This window comes from Somniosus microcephalus, chromosome 5 (genome assembly GCF_052327205.1).
Source record: "Somniosus microcephalus isolate GS21.2 chromosome 5, FLI_Smic_1.0, whole genome shotgun sequence".
NCBI classification, from domain to species: Eukaryota; Metazoa; Chordata; class Chondrichthyes; order Squaliformes; family Somniosidae; genus Somniosus; species Somniosus microcephalus.
Genome location: NC_140991.1, coordinates 183784945 through 183801161, shown reverse-complemented (window position 1 = coordinate 183801161; position 16217 = coordinate 183784945). Strand labels below are relative to the sequence as shown.

General features: G+C 38.6%; 1 protein-coding gene across 6 annotated transcripts in view; it reads right to left on the bottom strand.

Moving 5' to 3' along the window:
- ccdc126 (coiled-coil domain containing 126) overlaps nt 1–16217 on the bottom strand; it is a 145134-nt gene that overhangs the window by 99248 nt on the left and 29669 nt on the right. For 4 of the 6 annotated variants that reach the window (XM_085988475.1, XM_085988474.1, XM_085988476.1 and 1 more), the window contains one exon: nt 11161–14912. In XM_085988475.1, coding sequence (XP_085844601.1) covers nt 14731–14912 — 182 coding nt within the window. In that variant the 3' untranslated portion in view covers nt 11161–14730. Of the gene's footprint in view, nt 1–2870; nt 2961–7890; nt 7956–10980; nt 14913–16217 lie in introns of those variants that run through there. The other 2 variants (XM_085988478.1, XM_085988473.1) reach the window with 2 other exon arrangements.

The window sequence follows — 16217 nt, the reverse complement described above, 5'->3', positions numbered from 1 at the left end:
TGACTTTTTGCCGATGAGTAAAAAGAAAGAAATAAAGGTAGATACTTCTATAATTACTCATGAAGACACCACTACACGGCATTCATTCATAACCATGAGTTTCCCTTTCACTTATATATTATTTTTACAAAAAGGAATGATCCACACCAATTGTTTTAGTGTCGTTCCTAAAGTCACACATTGACACTGTAACAAGCTCTCCAGGAAGAAAAACTCCGTTTATTTGAACATTACTGAAATCCTATTCTACATCAGTGTTTCATCCATTCATCTGTTAGTTCCTTTTGGAGATAAATCGCTGAGAAGCAACTACTCCAATGTTATTTTGTGTTCATAGGTGACTGAATTGTAACTTTTCAGTTAATAGAGAATACAGCCTTGAAAGTTCCTGTAGTAACAAAGCCTAAATCTCTTAACAGAAAGGAATTTTCAATGTTTTATATAAAGCAAAGTTTTGTTTGTTAAATTGGTCAACTCTTATCGGGCAACTTAGAGGCAGTTACTGGCTTTCTCCAAAGTACATTCTCACCGAGAGCTCAGTAACCTTGTGTGGCTGCTGAACAAATTTTTACATTAGGTTTAGATTTTAGAATTAACTTTGATCTAAGTTTATGATGTTTAGGCAGAAAATATAAAATTGAGCAATTTACAGTCATTTGGCAGTGCTATCGTTTACAGAGTAGCTGGTAAATTGCAAATTTCAAACTTTCCTAGCTCAGTTTCAAATACATTATAACACATTTAGTTCAGCATCATTTACCCTAAAATAATAGTGCAAAATTAAAAAAAGTACTGCTTTCTTTTATTTTAAGGAAACAGTAATATTTTCATAATATAATATTCAATATTTGTCAGATGTACAAATTATATTGGCAAAGGAGAGGAATACAATTATTTGCAATATTAAAACTCTGCTCTACACTTTAGTTACGAGAATAAACAACATCTTGTTTAAATAGTTCAAATATTACAAAAACACTTTGGAATACCTACAGGATCCCTCTTTAGAAAGTACAACCCAAAAATATAACAATAAAAACATAAAATACAATCTGAAACTGCAGTTACGAACAATTTAGGAACAGCACTATTCAGAATTTTTCTCTCTATTTTAAGCTTCAAGCCATTCTGATGAGATGAACTCCAGCTAATTTTACATATGAAAACTTGGTATGCCTAGATGTTGAATCTTTTGATATTTATTTGACAATCACAGTTGATAGCTTAAGTATTCCACTACTGATGGGTTAAAAGATTCTTGTAAAATTGATTTTTTTTTTTTTAAAGAATGGTCTGAAACCCAGTGCCAGAAGTTGAGGTGGAAGTTAAAGATAACTGCATAAAATATTTCATTCACTAAAACATGGTCTAATATCATAGGACAGCTAGCTAGAGAGATGGAAAAATGAGGTACCTTAAATGTACTAATAGTTGGTATTGGCTTGTAAAAAATAAGCATTACTCCTGCTTTGCTTAGCGTATGAACAAAGGCAGGTTGTGGTATTTTATTATTGCAATATGTTTTGAAATGAATGACAGCTTGGCAATTTGCTAGATTGTGGTAAATCATTTGCCTGAACTCTTTGCTTCTGCATTTCCTGTTTTATTTCACAAGATACGCAGTGCCCAATATGATGGGAATTCAATCTGTACCAAAAACACAAAATAAAATTTATGATAAAAAAAATGAAAAACAGCATTAAAGAATTTGAATTGAGATTATAATAAGCATGAAGGGTATAGTATTGTTTTGTATTACTTTATGAGAGAAAGTTTACTTCTTGAAAATTTGATCTCAGCTGGAGTGGCAATAGGAGTGCTAAAAGTGACTTCAATGGCAACATTGGATGGGGTTTCCACTTCTGATCATTGCAAGTATGTACTGTGGACAACGGGCAAGGACATGGTCGGATTTGGTTGTTGTACCCGCCAACGTTGAGTAGCATGTCACGCCTCATTGTCTCGGCTTACACATGAATAATGATAACTTGGATGAGATTCTGGAGTGCAGTTTGCACTATGTCCTAGTAGGGAGTGGAGGAGACAAGGGGTGGAGAGAAAATTGGCAGAAGAAAAATCCCACTAGTAGTGATAAATATTTGAAAGTACAACATTAAAAATATTTGTAATAGAAATAATTTGAATTGTAACTCCACTGTGTGTATAAATTGCCTCACATTACCACAAAATGATATCTAACTGATGCCGTGCACCTCTTTTTGGTAACGCATGGATATTTAAAAAACATTAAACTATGTCCTGTAACAAACGATTTAAATATAATTACTAGAAGTCAGTAATTGCATACCCCTATGCAATTGCTTTGAATTTTAATATATGCATTCAAAAATACCATAAAATAAAGATGGTTAACACAAGTGAATACATTATATATAGTAATAAACTGATTTGGAATAAGTAACAATTAACACTTTCCTGAATTTTGTAAACCTGAATAACAAAATATTAGAACCGAGTAATAACATTGTTAGATATATTTCTATTCATCTCTTGGATCTAAGCTTCACCTCTGAGATTTAAGTTTTAGTCCCATTTTCATTGATGGCTGTAATAATCCTAAGTGAAATGAATGTGAGCATTCTCGATCTTTTTCCAAATGAGAATGTATCACACTAATTGACAAACTTACTAATAGAGATTAACAGATGGATGTTCGAAGTAGAAAAAAAATCACATTGTTGCATTGTAAGCAAGGCACATAATTGTAAAAGAGCAAGCTTTGTTCTGTATCCAACATGTGCCTGCACTGAGTGGTTGGTGCAAAACATACTCTATTCTTCAACAGTAACCCCAGAACTTGATGGCTACATCTTAAAAAAAAATTCTGTACAGAAGTACAAGTAACATACCTCACTGAGATATGCAATAAATGAGCACACTGATCCATTGACACCATAGTTTGCATAGCAAGGTTCAGACTTCCACATCTCGTTCATCCACTACAGCAAAGATAAATTGGGAGAAGATAATTAAATCATTGAGTTCAGTATTATGAAAAGTAAAGACAGCCAAAAAAAATTAAATATTAACTGCTACAAATATTTTTAAAGCTTTATTTTCACTCTCTTTGCCTTCTCTAGCCTCAGTAAACAAATTCACTCAGGGATTTTGGCAATGGCTCCTCCACCTTTCAAAACCTGCTCCTTATAAAGTCTATTTCAATCCTTCTTTCTTCAATGATTGCCCCATCACCAATTGCTCTTTGTTCTCTAAACATTTGACGTGTCATCATTGTAATAAACGAGCACACAGATCTACTGATACCATAGTTTGCATAGCAAAGTTCAGACGTCCAGATCTTGTTCATCCACTGCAGCAAACATAAATTAGGACTCTCTTCTGCAAACGGCAATTTTTCTTTTATTTGTTCATGGGATGTGGGCGTCACTGGCAAGGCCAGCATTTATTGCTCATCCCGAATTGCCCTCGAGAAGGTGGTGGCGAGCCGCCTTCTTGAACCGCTGCAGTCCGTGTGGTGAAGGTACTCCCACAGTGCTGGTAGGGAGGGAGTTCCAGAATTTTGACGCAGCGATGAAAGAGCAGTGATACTTTTCCCAAGTCAGGATGGTGTGCGACTTGGAGGGGAACTTGCAAGTGGTGGTATTCCCATGCGTCTGCTGCTCTTGTCCTTCTAGGTGGTAGAGGTCATGGGTTTGGGAGTTGCTGCAGTGTATCTTGTAGATGGCACACACTGCAGCCATGGTACGCTGGTGGTGGATGGGGTGCCAATCAAGCATTCCCATTGACTTCAGTTTTACTAGGGCTCCTTGATGCCACACTTAGTCAAATGCTGCCTTGATGTCAAGGGCAGTCACTGTCACCTCACCTCTGGAATTCAGCTCCTTTGTCCATGTTTGGACCAAAGCTGTAATAAGGTCAAGAGCCGAGTGGTCTTGGCGGAACCCAAACTGGGCATCAGTGAACAGGTTATTGGTGAGTAAGTGCTGCTTGATAGCACTGTCGATGACACCTTCCATCACTTTGCTGATGATTGAAAGTAGACTGATGGGGCGGTAATTGGCTAGATTGGATATGTCCTGTTTTTTGTGGACAGGACATAGCTGGGCAGTTTTCCACATTGTCTGATAGATGCCAGTGTTGTAGCTGTACTGGAACAGCTTGGCTAGAGGCACGGCTAGTTCTGGAGCACAATTGATGCTAGGTCAATCTTTAACAAAAATCTATCACTCAGATTTAAAATTAATCAAAGATATTAAGGGATATGGGGCAAAGGTAGGTATATGGAGTTAGGTCACAGATCAGCCATGATCTTATTGAATGTTGGAACAGGCCTGAGGGGTTAAATGGCCTACTCCTGTTTCTATGCCACAAATCCATGCCCACCTTTCCTTGTTTAAATCACTTCAATTTGGCCCAAAGCACTATGACTAACCTGGTTAAAGTCACCAGCGACATTGTGTGACTGTTAATGTGGGGCATTCTCTTTCTTTGCCCTCCTTGATTTCTCTGGCTTTTTACATGCTTAACCACACCATTGTGTTCCATCACCTCTCTGTGGTCCACATCCATGGCACTCCCCTTGCATGGTTACATTCCTATTAATCCCAACACAGCCAGCACATCTGCAATGACTTCAACTTGCATGTCTCTACCATCAGCCCTGCTATGCCCCTAAGATTCCATCCTTGGCCCTCTCCTATTCTTCATTTATATGTTGCCCCTTAGCAATATTTTTAGCAAGCATGGGGCGAGCTTTCACGTGTATGCCAATAATACCCAGCTTTATCTTTTCACCGTCACTCTTGATTCCATGATTGTCTTCCTGACATCAAATCGTAGATACATCAGAATTTTGAGCTACTCGACATTGGCAAGATGAAAGCCATCCTTCCTGTTCAGTCTTTGCCAGAAACATGCACCTTAGCTTCCTGGTCCCATTTTCCTTCCCTGTTCAGGTTAAAACCGATAGTTGAATCTTGCTATACTCAGTTGAATTTCAAACCCCACATCCAATCCATCACCATTCTTCATATTTCTTTGAAGTACTGTCAGTCTCCATCCTTATTTCACCCCAATTGCCACGGAGACGTTCACACTTTGCAATGCCCTCCTCCTGAGCTATACTCCATGTAATCTCCAAAACAGGAGCAAGAGGAAAATTAGAGGTCACCAAAGGTGCAATGGCAGTCTCTTCAGCCACCTTGCCTCCTTGAAACTCTGGCCCTGATACTAACGGGGAAAGTGCTGGGGAGCACGTTAGTGTAGGAAGAACCCAGTAACACCAGGGACGTGAAGGACCTGCCAATGTTAACAACAGGACCTCATTTAAATAATCTTTTTCAGGCAGCCGGCCAAAATCACAGCCTAGCTGGCAGCAGAACGCAATCCAGCACCTGTGGAGGCGGCCCCCGGCAGTCAGCAGAGGCAGAAGGCTACCGGCCGCAATTGGGGCTGGGGGCAGTTGGTGGTTGGGGGAAAGGGCCAAGACATCGGGCTGTGATCAGGGAGGCTGAAGGCTTCCTTATGAGGCCTTGTGGGGGAGGGGGGGGGAACCATTCCTGCTTCTCCACAAGGAGTGCTAAAAAGGAGCTGATCTTCAGCGCTTACCTTGGCCAGTTGGCACCTCCCAAGACGGATCTGCTGCCGGGATTTCCACAGGTATGTCCTGTCCACAAAAAGCAGGACAAATCCAATCTGGCCAACTACCACCCCATCAGTCTACTCTCAGTTATCAGCAAAGTGATGCAAGGTGTCGCTGATAGTGCTATCAAGCAGCACTTACTCACCAATAACCTGCTTACCGATGCTCAGTTTGGGTTCTGCCAGGATCACACGGCTCCAGTCCTCATTACAGCCTTGGTCCAAACATGGACAAAAGAGCTGAATTCCAGAGGTGAGGGGAGAGTGACTGCCCTTGACATCAAGGCAGCATTTGACCAAGTGTGGCACCAAGGAAACCTACTAACACTGAAGTTAATGGGGATCAGGGGGGAAACTCTCCACTGCCTGGAGTCATACCCATCACAAAGTAAGATGTTTGTAGTTGTTGGAAGACAATCATCGCAGCCCCAGGACATCGCTGCAGGAGTTCCTCAGGCCTAGGCCCAACCATCCTCAGCTGCTTCATCAATGACCCTCCCTCCATCATAAGATCAGAAATGGGGATGATTGCACAGTGTTCAGTTCCATTCGCAATTCCTCAGATAATGAAACAGTCCGTGCCCAGATGCAGCAAATTCTGGACAGCATTCAGGCTTAGGCTGATAAGTGGCAAGTAACATTCATGCCACACAAGTGCCAGGTGTTGACCATCTCCAACAAGAGAGAGCCTAACCATCTGCCCTTTACATTCAATGGCATTACCATCATCGAATCTCCCACCATCAACATCCTGGGGGTGACCCAAAACTTAACAGACCAGCCATACTGTGGTTACAAGAGGTCAGAGGCTGCATATTCTGCAGCACGTGACTCACCTCCCAACACCCTAAAGCCTTTCCACCATCTACAAGGAACAAGTCAGGAGTGATTTGGAATATTTTCCACTTACCTGGATGAGTGCAGCTCCAACAACACTCAAGAGGCTCGACACCATCCAGGACAAAGCAGTCCGCTCAATCAGCACCGGCGTACCATGGCTGCAGTGTGTACCATCTACAAGATGCACTGCAGCAACTCACCAAGGCTTCTTCGACAGCACCTACCAAACCCGCAACCTCTACCACCTAGAAGGACAAGGGCAGCAGGCGCATGGAAACACCACCTCCCAAGTTTCCCTCCAAGTCACACACCATCCTGACATGGAAGTATATCGCCGGTCCTTCATAGTCACTGGGTCAAAATCCTGGAAATCCCTCCCTAACAGCATTGTGGGAGTACCTTCACCACACGGACTGCAGCGGTTCAAGAAGGCCGCTCACCATCACCTTCTCAAGGACAATTAGGGATGGGCAATAAATGCTGGCCTTGCCATTGACGCCCACATCCCGTGAATGAATAAATAAATAAAAATTAAAAAACATGCAGGCCTCCCTGACTTATTGTTGGTACCGATGGTCATTGGGCCGTGACTTTTGAACACATTTTGCTGGAGCCTCATTGATGGCCTAATTTGTGTTTGTAAAAATTTAAACGGGTGGTAATGGGGTCGGGCCGCTCGATCCTGATATTTCCCAAAATTGTGAAACACGATGGGCCATTTTCTACATTAAGCAATGTATGTTTTTAATATATGTTGTTGAGTGGAGATTGCTATTTTACATGTCTATTTGAGCAGTGTGGTTGCAGCAGCATAATTAAGTTATGGTTTCTACATGCACACCATAAGAGTGCTTGGGCAAACCAAATTTATTTTTAAACGATTTGTATCCTTGAGATGTACATCCTTTTTTTCCTTACGACTCACAGGTTCTTCAAGGACACGCATTCCCCAGGCTGCTGCCACTTGTTTCTCATGGGCTACCAGGAGACCCACATCAAAAATACCCCGCACCATATGCCAGCCTCAGAAATTCATTTTATTTTAAGTAGAAATACTCACCAATTTTTTCCTCATTCATCCTTTCACGTCTTGCTAGAGTATGGTTTCATTGACACTGGATGCTCTCCAGTACATTGCCCAATTGGCCATTCTTTACATCTGAGCTTAGATAGTGAGTACTGACAGGCTATTCAACCATGAAAGGAACTACATGAATGCAAGTCTTTCTTTAAGTACGCAACACTAACCTGCATGCTGACCCCACTTCAAAAGTTCCACAGGATAGCGACAGACACAATAAACTCATTATTGCATCCATCACTCCATATCATATGGATGACGTTGAGATAAAGGAACACTTTAAAAAAAATGGTTACCTTCACTTAAGTTCAGCAAAAATAAAATAACAAATTGGTTTATTTCCTCACCTTTATTTTCCCTTCACAATGTGGAAAACCATCTACTGATGTTAAACCACACAAGGCTGAAAACTCTGCAATGATAATAAGTTTGATTAAGTTAATGGCATAAATTATCCAACAGAAAGTAGTTAGATGAACTACAAAAAAGTGTTTTCATTCTTTAGCAACTATTATTTTATACTTCTGATAATGTTTTCTGCATTCATACATCTCCCTAGTAAGGCATGTCATCTCTGCTGTCTATTATTGATAACGACATGTCCCACATATTAGGAAAAGCATAAACCCAAACAATCTCTTTGCAGAAAACATTTTTTCCTCTGCAAAATAACTAAAAATCAAAATACAGCCAGAATCTATTATGCAAAGCCTACTATTTAATATTGACATCTGAATAGTATACTTCATTAAACTAGATCCAAAACTAGTTGATGCAAATACCGTGGAACCTTGTTGCATACAAAATGCTAAGTTGGGCCATAAAATTGCTTTCTTAAAATGTAATTTTTTTCCTCACCAATCTCTCTCCTCTCCTGACGGTGTTGATTCTTTGCTGGGATACGATTCCGCAGCCACTAGTCACCCTACGGTACCTCGCCCAAATGACCTTGACAATGATTTTTGGCAGGGAATTATTCAATGCTGGGGCATCATAGCCAAGCACGATCCTGTCCTCACCCGATACCCACAGTTCCAGGAAGGATTGCTGGATGGCGATCAGGAGCAGGAATCCTATATGGTTTTTATTTTCCTTAACTCGGACACAGAGACCAAATTTAGAACCTAGACTGCTCCCCCAGCTCAAATCAGCAAACTCAGCAGACTGGGGATTGAATCTGGGACCTTCCTGGTATGGATAGCTCACAAAGCATTAACATTTGTTTTAACTAAACTTTTAATTACTTATTTGGACTAAGTCAGGAATAAATTAGAGACTTGGCAAAGGTTAGATTATATCAAATTTTTATGTATAGAACTTCAGATATGAATAAATGGATAATTGTAAAAACAAATTGCAGCAAGACTTCAATAAGTCTATAATTCAAATACTAATTTGGAACAAATATAGTTGTATTAGGTTAAGTGCATTGGCACAGAAGCTTACAGTTAAAGTGCTATTTTGAACCTCTATGGTTTGTTCTTATATTGAACTCAGTAACAATAATAGTTCACATGCAAATAATTAGGTGTTTTAGATTTCTGTCATAGACCATTGCATCACCATAGAAAGTACAGTGTCTTGGAACACTGGGAATAATAACACTGAGATTAATGCAATTCTACTTTGTGTTTCAATGTTGAGATATTTAGATTTTATTTTAAAGGCAGCAATTACATTTGGAAAAAGCATTAAGTAATTTTAAACTCTTACAGGCACTTACAACCACCTTCCTCACCAACTGAATTATCAATTTTGTGTAATAATGAGGCAGTTCACTAGCCCAGCGGCTGCCAATAATACCACCTTCCAGGTAAAAAAAAAAACTTCAAATGACATGTTGAAAGTTTTGAATATTTGGTCCATTGTTTATTAAAGGTCCCAGTTAGGAATTAAGGGCGACCTATTTGAATGCAACTTTCATAAAGTGAAACAAATTGTTGAGAACGTGCTGTACTAGAAAAGAACTGTGATTCAGATCCAGCTCAAATAATCAATGACAATATTTTAGAACAAAATGAACCTCATACATGCAGGGAGAATAGATCTAACTGTGCACTATTTCACAAACTTTTGCATTTACACAATAAACTTAAGGTTTTCGGAGGCATTCCTAGAACTGAATAGAGTTTTGATCAGCAACAAGGGAAGATGTTGTTCTGGAAGTTGACACTGTTCAATAACTTGCTCAGTCAAATGCATTTTTACTGGTTGGGTGACCCTTTCAATGTTTTTTTGCTGTAGAAAGATGAAAGTGTAACTGCCAATTCAGATATAGCCCTACAAGGTGTCAAAAATAAAGTGTTCAGATCTTAATTTTAAGTTGTATTTGTAGAAAATAAAGGCACACTTCAGTTGTGTATTAGAATAGCAAATATTCAATAGTGTGTAGACCTATGATGTGCAGTACCTACTTATATTTCATTGCAAAGGTTAGTTTATATAATTCATTTGTGACTATTAGTTGCAAGGATGACTACACTTCACTAGTGAAATAATAGATATTTTAACCTGCCCAGTTACAAATCCTCTACGTAGGTTACCTCTTAATACCATAACAGTTACTTCCTAAAACACAAAAATAAAAAAATCATAGAAAGTATATTTCTTAGACAAATTAGCCTGCGTTAGTACCAACAGCAATTATAATCATTTCATAAAAGCACTCTCATTAATAAAAATGTAAACAGATATTTTCCGTCCCTTCCTATAAAGTTGCTCTATTATTGGGAAATACAATATGCTGTGTATCGGTCTTCATGTTGATCTGCACTCAATTATAGTACAACTACCATGGGGAAGTACATAATCCAAGGTTTTCAACACAAATTATCTCAATTAACTGGTCAACTGGAGATAGTTAACTAACCTACATTAGGAAACACCAACCTTAGTTACAAAGTCTCTTCTTAATTCAGAACTTTGCTTCACTCTGCATAAAAAGATTGTCCCTGAATTATTTGGCGACCATGCTGGAGCAATCACAAGCAGACAGAAAGGTCATACCAAAACCAGATTACATTGATGTTGACCTGGCAGGAATTGAATTTTACATCTAACCTTCACACGGGTTGTTTTAACAAGTCTAACTTATGTGAAAATCTTTAAACCATAGAAGTTTACAGCATAGATTTGGCCCATCTTGTCCATATCAGCCCTTTGTGAGAGCAATCCACAGCTTATCCCACTAACATGTGCTCTCCTCATAGCCTTGTATCTTCCTCAATTTCAAATACTTATTCACTTTTTTTTTTTTTAGTTTGGAAATAAAATCAGAAAGATCAAAATCAGTAGTTAAAACAAAATGAGAACAATCTCCTTCAAAACAAATGACAAGTAATCTGGGTCATTCTGCACTCAGTAGCTCATGTAGATTGTGCAGTTTTATTTCACAGGTGACCAAAATCTGCTTTTGAATATACAAATGAACATTATACCTTCAATCACATATGATCCTATAGCGAGAAAGGATTTTTGTTGGCACCAGGCACTGTGTAAGCAGAAGGAAAGAAGCCAAGAAAAATGCATTAAACAGCAGCAAAGACTCCCAGTCTAGAGGGAAAAAAACATTGTGTGAAAGAACCAGACAAATCAGAAAAGTGAAATATAGCGCTGTAAGCCTTTTAAATGAACTTTATTAAAGATACTTCCAACCACAAAGCTCCAGAAACAGTTTCACACAATAATGATTAAGCTTTGCAGCAGCACATTATTTTGCTTTACATTTAAAAAAAACACAAAACCTACAAGGTGAATTACAATTATTTCCAATTATTTTTAAATTCTCAAAAAATAGTTCATATATCTTGAGTTTATTATTGAAATGGACTATTAAACAGTCTTGGAGATGATATTACTGCTGTGCAAATTGCAAGAAACACTGGTTAACCCAGCAGTGGCACAAAAAAAGGTACAAAAATTTCTGTGATAAGTGCAAAGCAACAAACATTGCACAAAGTAAGCATAGTGTTCTCTGTTAATGTAAAAATGGCAGCCAGTAAAAAGTAAGAATGGCAGCAGCAATAGAAGTAAGTTCACCACAGAAACTGCAGCGGTCCAAGGGGACGTCCACCACCACCTTCTCAGGGACAGGCAATAAATATCGCCTTGCTAGTGGTGCCCATATCCCGAGAATGAAGAAAACCAAAGTTGTATTTAATTTAAATTAAGGTCCAACTTATTCATGTACAGAACAGAAAAAGAGTGGCTCTGATGTTACAAATTTGATTGGATCTGTATTTACAGGCTGGAATGTTGGAACTTTTGAAACATTGTAGACTTGTGCTGCCCACATAATCCCTTAAATTCACTGAAATTCTTCAGCAACTTAGCATTAAATTACATATTGTGCATATTTAATTCCTTTGGGGAAAAAAAGGATAAAAATACAATTGTCCGCATAGTGCAGTGTCATTAATAATTTTACTGCATTGAAAATTTGCATTTTCTACTTCATTTATATTTTACACAGCCATGAAATGTATTTTATTGGTTGCAAAATACCATTAAAGGGACATAGGAAACTATAATCAGGAGTAAGAAAATACAATTGTAGTACAAAGTTACCAACTTCAGAACTGGAAGAGAGCTCAGTAAGTGAATCTTTTGTAGAGATTAACTTCTCTCTCCCCACATCGCTATGTTTCATCAAATTAAATTTCCTTCTCGATTCTGTACGTGCTTAATTTTAAGATAGCAATGGAATTTCAAAAAAATTCACATGGTGAGCAATGTTCGCTGTAATTTTTTTTGCATGCGCGGTTATTTACATTGAAAAGCCCGTGAACGGCCAGTGCGGGACCTCCAGACTGCTGCATGGCCACGTAGCTTAGCGGGAACATTGTTGCCGAGTGAAAATTGAGAAAATCAAGTTGATTTCTACCTTATGTGGTCAAATGTCAAAAAACTACCATAGAGGAATCCAACAAGATTTAGTTCAGTCAAAACTGCAAATAATTTCGCTTTTAAATCCAACATTCCAACCACTGATTTCTTACTTGCAAATAAATTTGAAAAGACCATAGTGCAAGTAAGCTGGAAAAGTATTGTGTTTTGAATTTTTTTTATTTTTTTTTAATTTTTTTTTATAAATAGTCTTGGTAAACCTTTGTGCTTAAAATCAGATGCAACAGTCTGGAGAGTGGAATTTCCATTTTGGGCACTGAATGTCAACGTGAACTATTCCCAGGTCAGATACAGAATAATTCACCCTCTACACTACCTCATCATTGTGCCTTATCTCAGGAGAGTGTCCCTTACTACACCAATGTGAATGTTCTGATTTCCTACACCAGCCAGTCGTGTTCCTTCCCTGAGTAATACTGCCAATTTGTGAGTTTTGTGCTACTAGCTTAGGCTCACTAAAAACTGGGTTGAAACTGTTCAAACTCTCTCCATGTAAGGACCCTTACAACTGGCCGAGATGGGAGACTTTAAGCCCAAGTCTTGGAGGCAAAAGGATAGTATGATAGCCCATTGCTGCAACCAGTCTTTGAAACGGATAATCAATATGTGTAGCAACAGTACAAATCTGCACAACTACAATGCTGTGCAATTCATTTTGTACATTTTTTCATGTTATACTATTCACTGCTTTGCAAACCAAATTGACAGCATGAATAAAGGAACACTTAAATGAAGCATAACATCACAAAGCATTTGCAATCCCCAAGCCCCAAAAATGGAAGTTTATTGCTCAGCAGTTTAACAGATCAAAAAGCACAGAATTACAATAAGCAAATATACACTTAAATCTGCAGTACTATGTAGGAAAAAAATTACATCAGTCTATCTGTGCAGTTTTTTTTTTTTTAAATGTGCAATGCACAGCTTCTGACAAATAAATTACACTAAAAATGTATTTACAGATATCAGGTGTTGAATATATCGACATAAAATGCCAGTGAATTCTCCCAGTTCAAAATATGTTTTATGAATGTTACCTGCAGCACTAGTAGGCTTTCTCCTACTATTATAGCATTACTATTATAGAACATGTGACATAATACAAAGGTTAACTGTCCTGGTGATTTTACTTACTTTTTAAGATGGATACCTTATCCTCCAATGATATTCAAAATATGTTTTACTATAAAGTACTGCAGCTTCAATCACACTGGGGGAGAGGGCACAATGAAGGCTGTTTCCAACAATAACCTTATGGCCAGAGATATACTGTGTACAAGGTGAATTTGCATAGCAATTACAAACTTAGCAAGCAGATTTACTGTTAAGCAACACTTATATTAAAAAAGAATCCAAATTAGATAAAGTAAACAGAAGATTTGTGCAGGTGCCAAGAGGTACAGAAAGATAATCTAGGGGTAGTAATCTAGCCCCCAAAATATTGAAGAACATTAAATAAAATTATTAATTCATCCATGACAATGATTGTAGTCAACAATCAGGTTCTCTTTCTTTCTATCCACATCTATTACAAAATATCTGCAATAGCCCTGGTCTGTACAATACATTCACGATCAGTCATTTAAAAAATCTTTACAGCTTTGAAGGCAGCAGTGCAAATATAACTTTGGGGCAGGTGGAATGGAAGGAGAATGGGGGGAGCTATTTTAAAATTAGGAATGGTTTAAACCCTTTACACTTGTATGCTATCCTAGGACACTGCAGCATACAGAGACATACCATTACTGATCCATTATTCAGCATTTTACAGTGATTATTTTGTGTTAACATGCAAAGTTCAGTGCACTAAAAAATTGATTCTTTTAAACAGTAATGATTTTTTTAATGTCAACAGTGAAGTTGTGACAATTTTGAGTACATATTTATAAGGATTAGAATATCCACTGACTACTGCCAAAAGACTCCAATCCGCTTTCATATAATAGATCTCCTTTTCCTACAAACATAGCTGTTTCTGTTTTTTTAAACCCAGCCAACTAGAATCGGCAATGAACCGGGGACAGATGTCCAAGGATTAGCATTCACATGCAACCAGTCCCAGCATTACATCGCATTGAATGATCATCTTTTTTGCTAATTTAAGCTACATACCGATCTCAAAATGAATCAAGACTGTACAGAGCACCAGATACTTACTGTACTTCAACTGGACAGAAATGTCAATGAAACCTTCCAAAAAAGCTCAATAGGATTTGAAGGTTACCAAAGCAGAAAAGGAATTGAAAATAGCATCCCATTTTCTTACCCCCTTTGCAGACTTGCTATCTAATACTACCTTGAACATTCATTTGTTTATTGGCAGCTGCTGACATAGGATTGCTGTTGGTACTGTTGGTGTTATTTGTCAAGCCGCTCGAAATCATGTACTCCACTTTGTTTTCCAGTTTCCCCAGGCGCTGCAATATGTCATCAAGTAGGACGGCAATTGTCCTTTTCAGATCAGCTGAAGGAGGGAAAAACTTGGAATGTTTAATATCTTATTTAGTCAATTCCTGTCGGAACACACTTTTCCCTTTAATATTCAATTTTGAAAACAATGCAAAAACATACAAAAATGACAGCAAGATATACAGCACACAAAAGACCCTCCCCAAAAAAGCATAATCCATCTTCAAAATAAATGTCTTTAAAAAATCCCTTATAATGATGGAGGCAAAAAAATTGAGACTTACTAAAGTTATAATATCCTGCACAGATATAAAATATCGTAAACTTTTGTAGTAGTTCCTTGCAGCAAATCTGCCGTGCATGTTTTAAAGGAGGTGTATATTTTAATTTGGTACAGTTGGTGGTAAATTGCTTAAATTATAATTATACTGCTCGTATATCAAATCCAAATTATGAAACGAGTGATGCTGGGCTGCACCACAGCTGGATACATGGTTTTGTTTTCTCCTGACCTGAGAGCTGTGAAAGCTCCAGAGGATAATTGCCATAAGTGAGAACAGTGCATTTCTGTAAGACAGCAGGCAGAGTATGGCAATGTCTTGGTGGTGCGGGGGGAAGATAAGAGAGAAGATCTGATGTCCAGTAGACCTGAAGGCAGAGGTATGGTCCGGTGTACAATAGCATACATTTTTTGGGTCACAACTTTTCCAGCATCATCCGCCAGAGACGGATGGCATGTGTGTAGGGTGAAGTAACCTTGCTGTGGGTAGACGTCACTAGGTTGACATCTTTCATTAGCATTTTGCGTGTAGGTGGCACAGTCTTGCTCCCAGGAGCTGTATAGGCTGTGTGTTCTGCTTGGAAGGGACAGTCCTAATGGGGTCAACTTGTTTTAAACTTTGGCCAATACAACAGGGTCCTGAAGGTAGTGGAAAAAATTCCTGTTGCACAATGTGGAACTTGACAAACTCCTGGAAAATCGTGATCCATGATGGTCTATTTCAGTGGTGCCCTTCTCTTAGCACATTTGAATTCACTTGGCTGCACCACAATAGGAAAAGGGCTCATGAGCCCAGGGTCAACTTCAGTGCACTGCAGGCTTCCGAAAGGCATGTCGACATTTGTGCTACTAATATGGTGTTTCTGTTGATCTTTCCATGGGGACCTTGGGAAAGTAAGGGGTGCTGGTACAGCACTACTGGTTTCCATGCCCAATCAGAGTGTCTGTGGGGAATCCCTATTCCATGGTACGATTCCCTTGAGTTGCTCTGCCAAATTGCAGTGTTTGAGACTTAATTGACTTCCAGCGTGGGATGTTGAAGTTGCTGCAAGAATACCCTTTGCCATCTCAAGCAACATC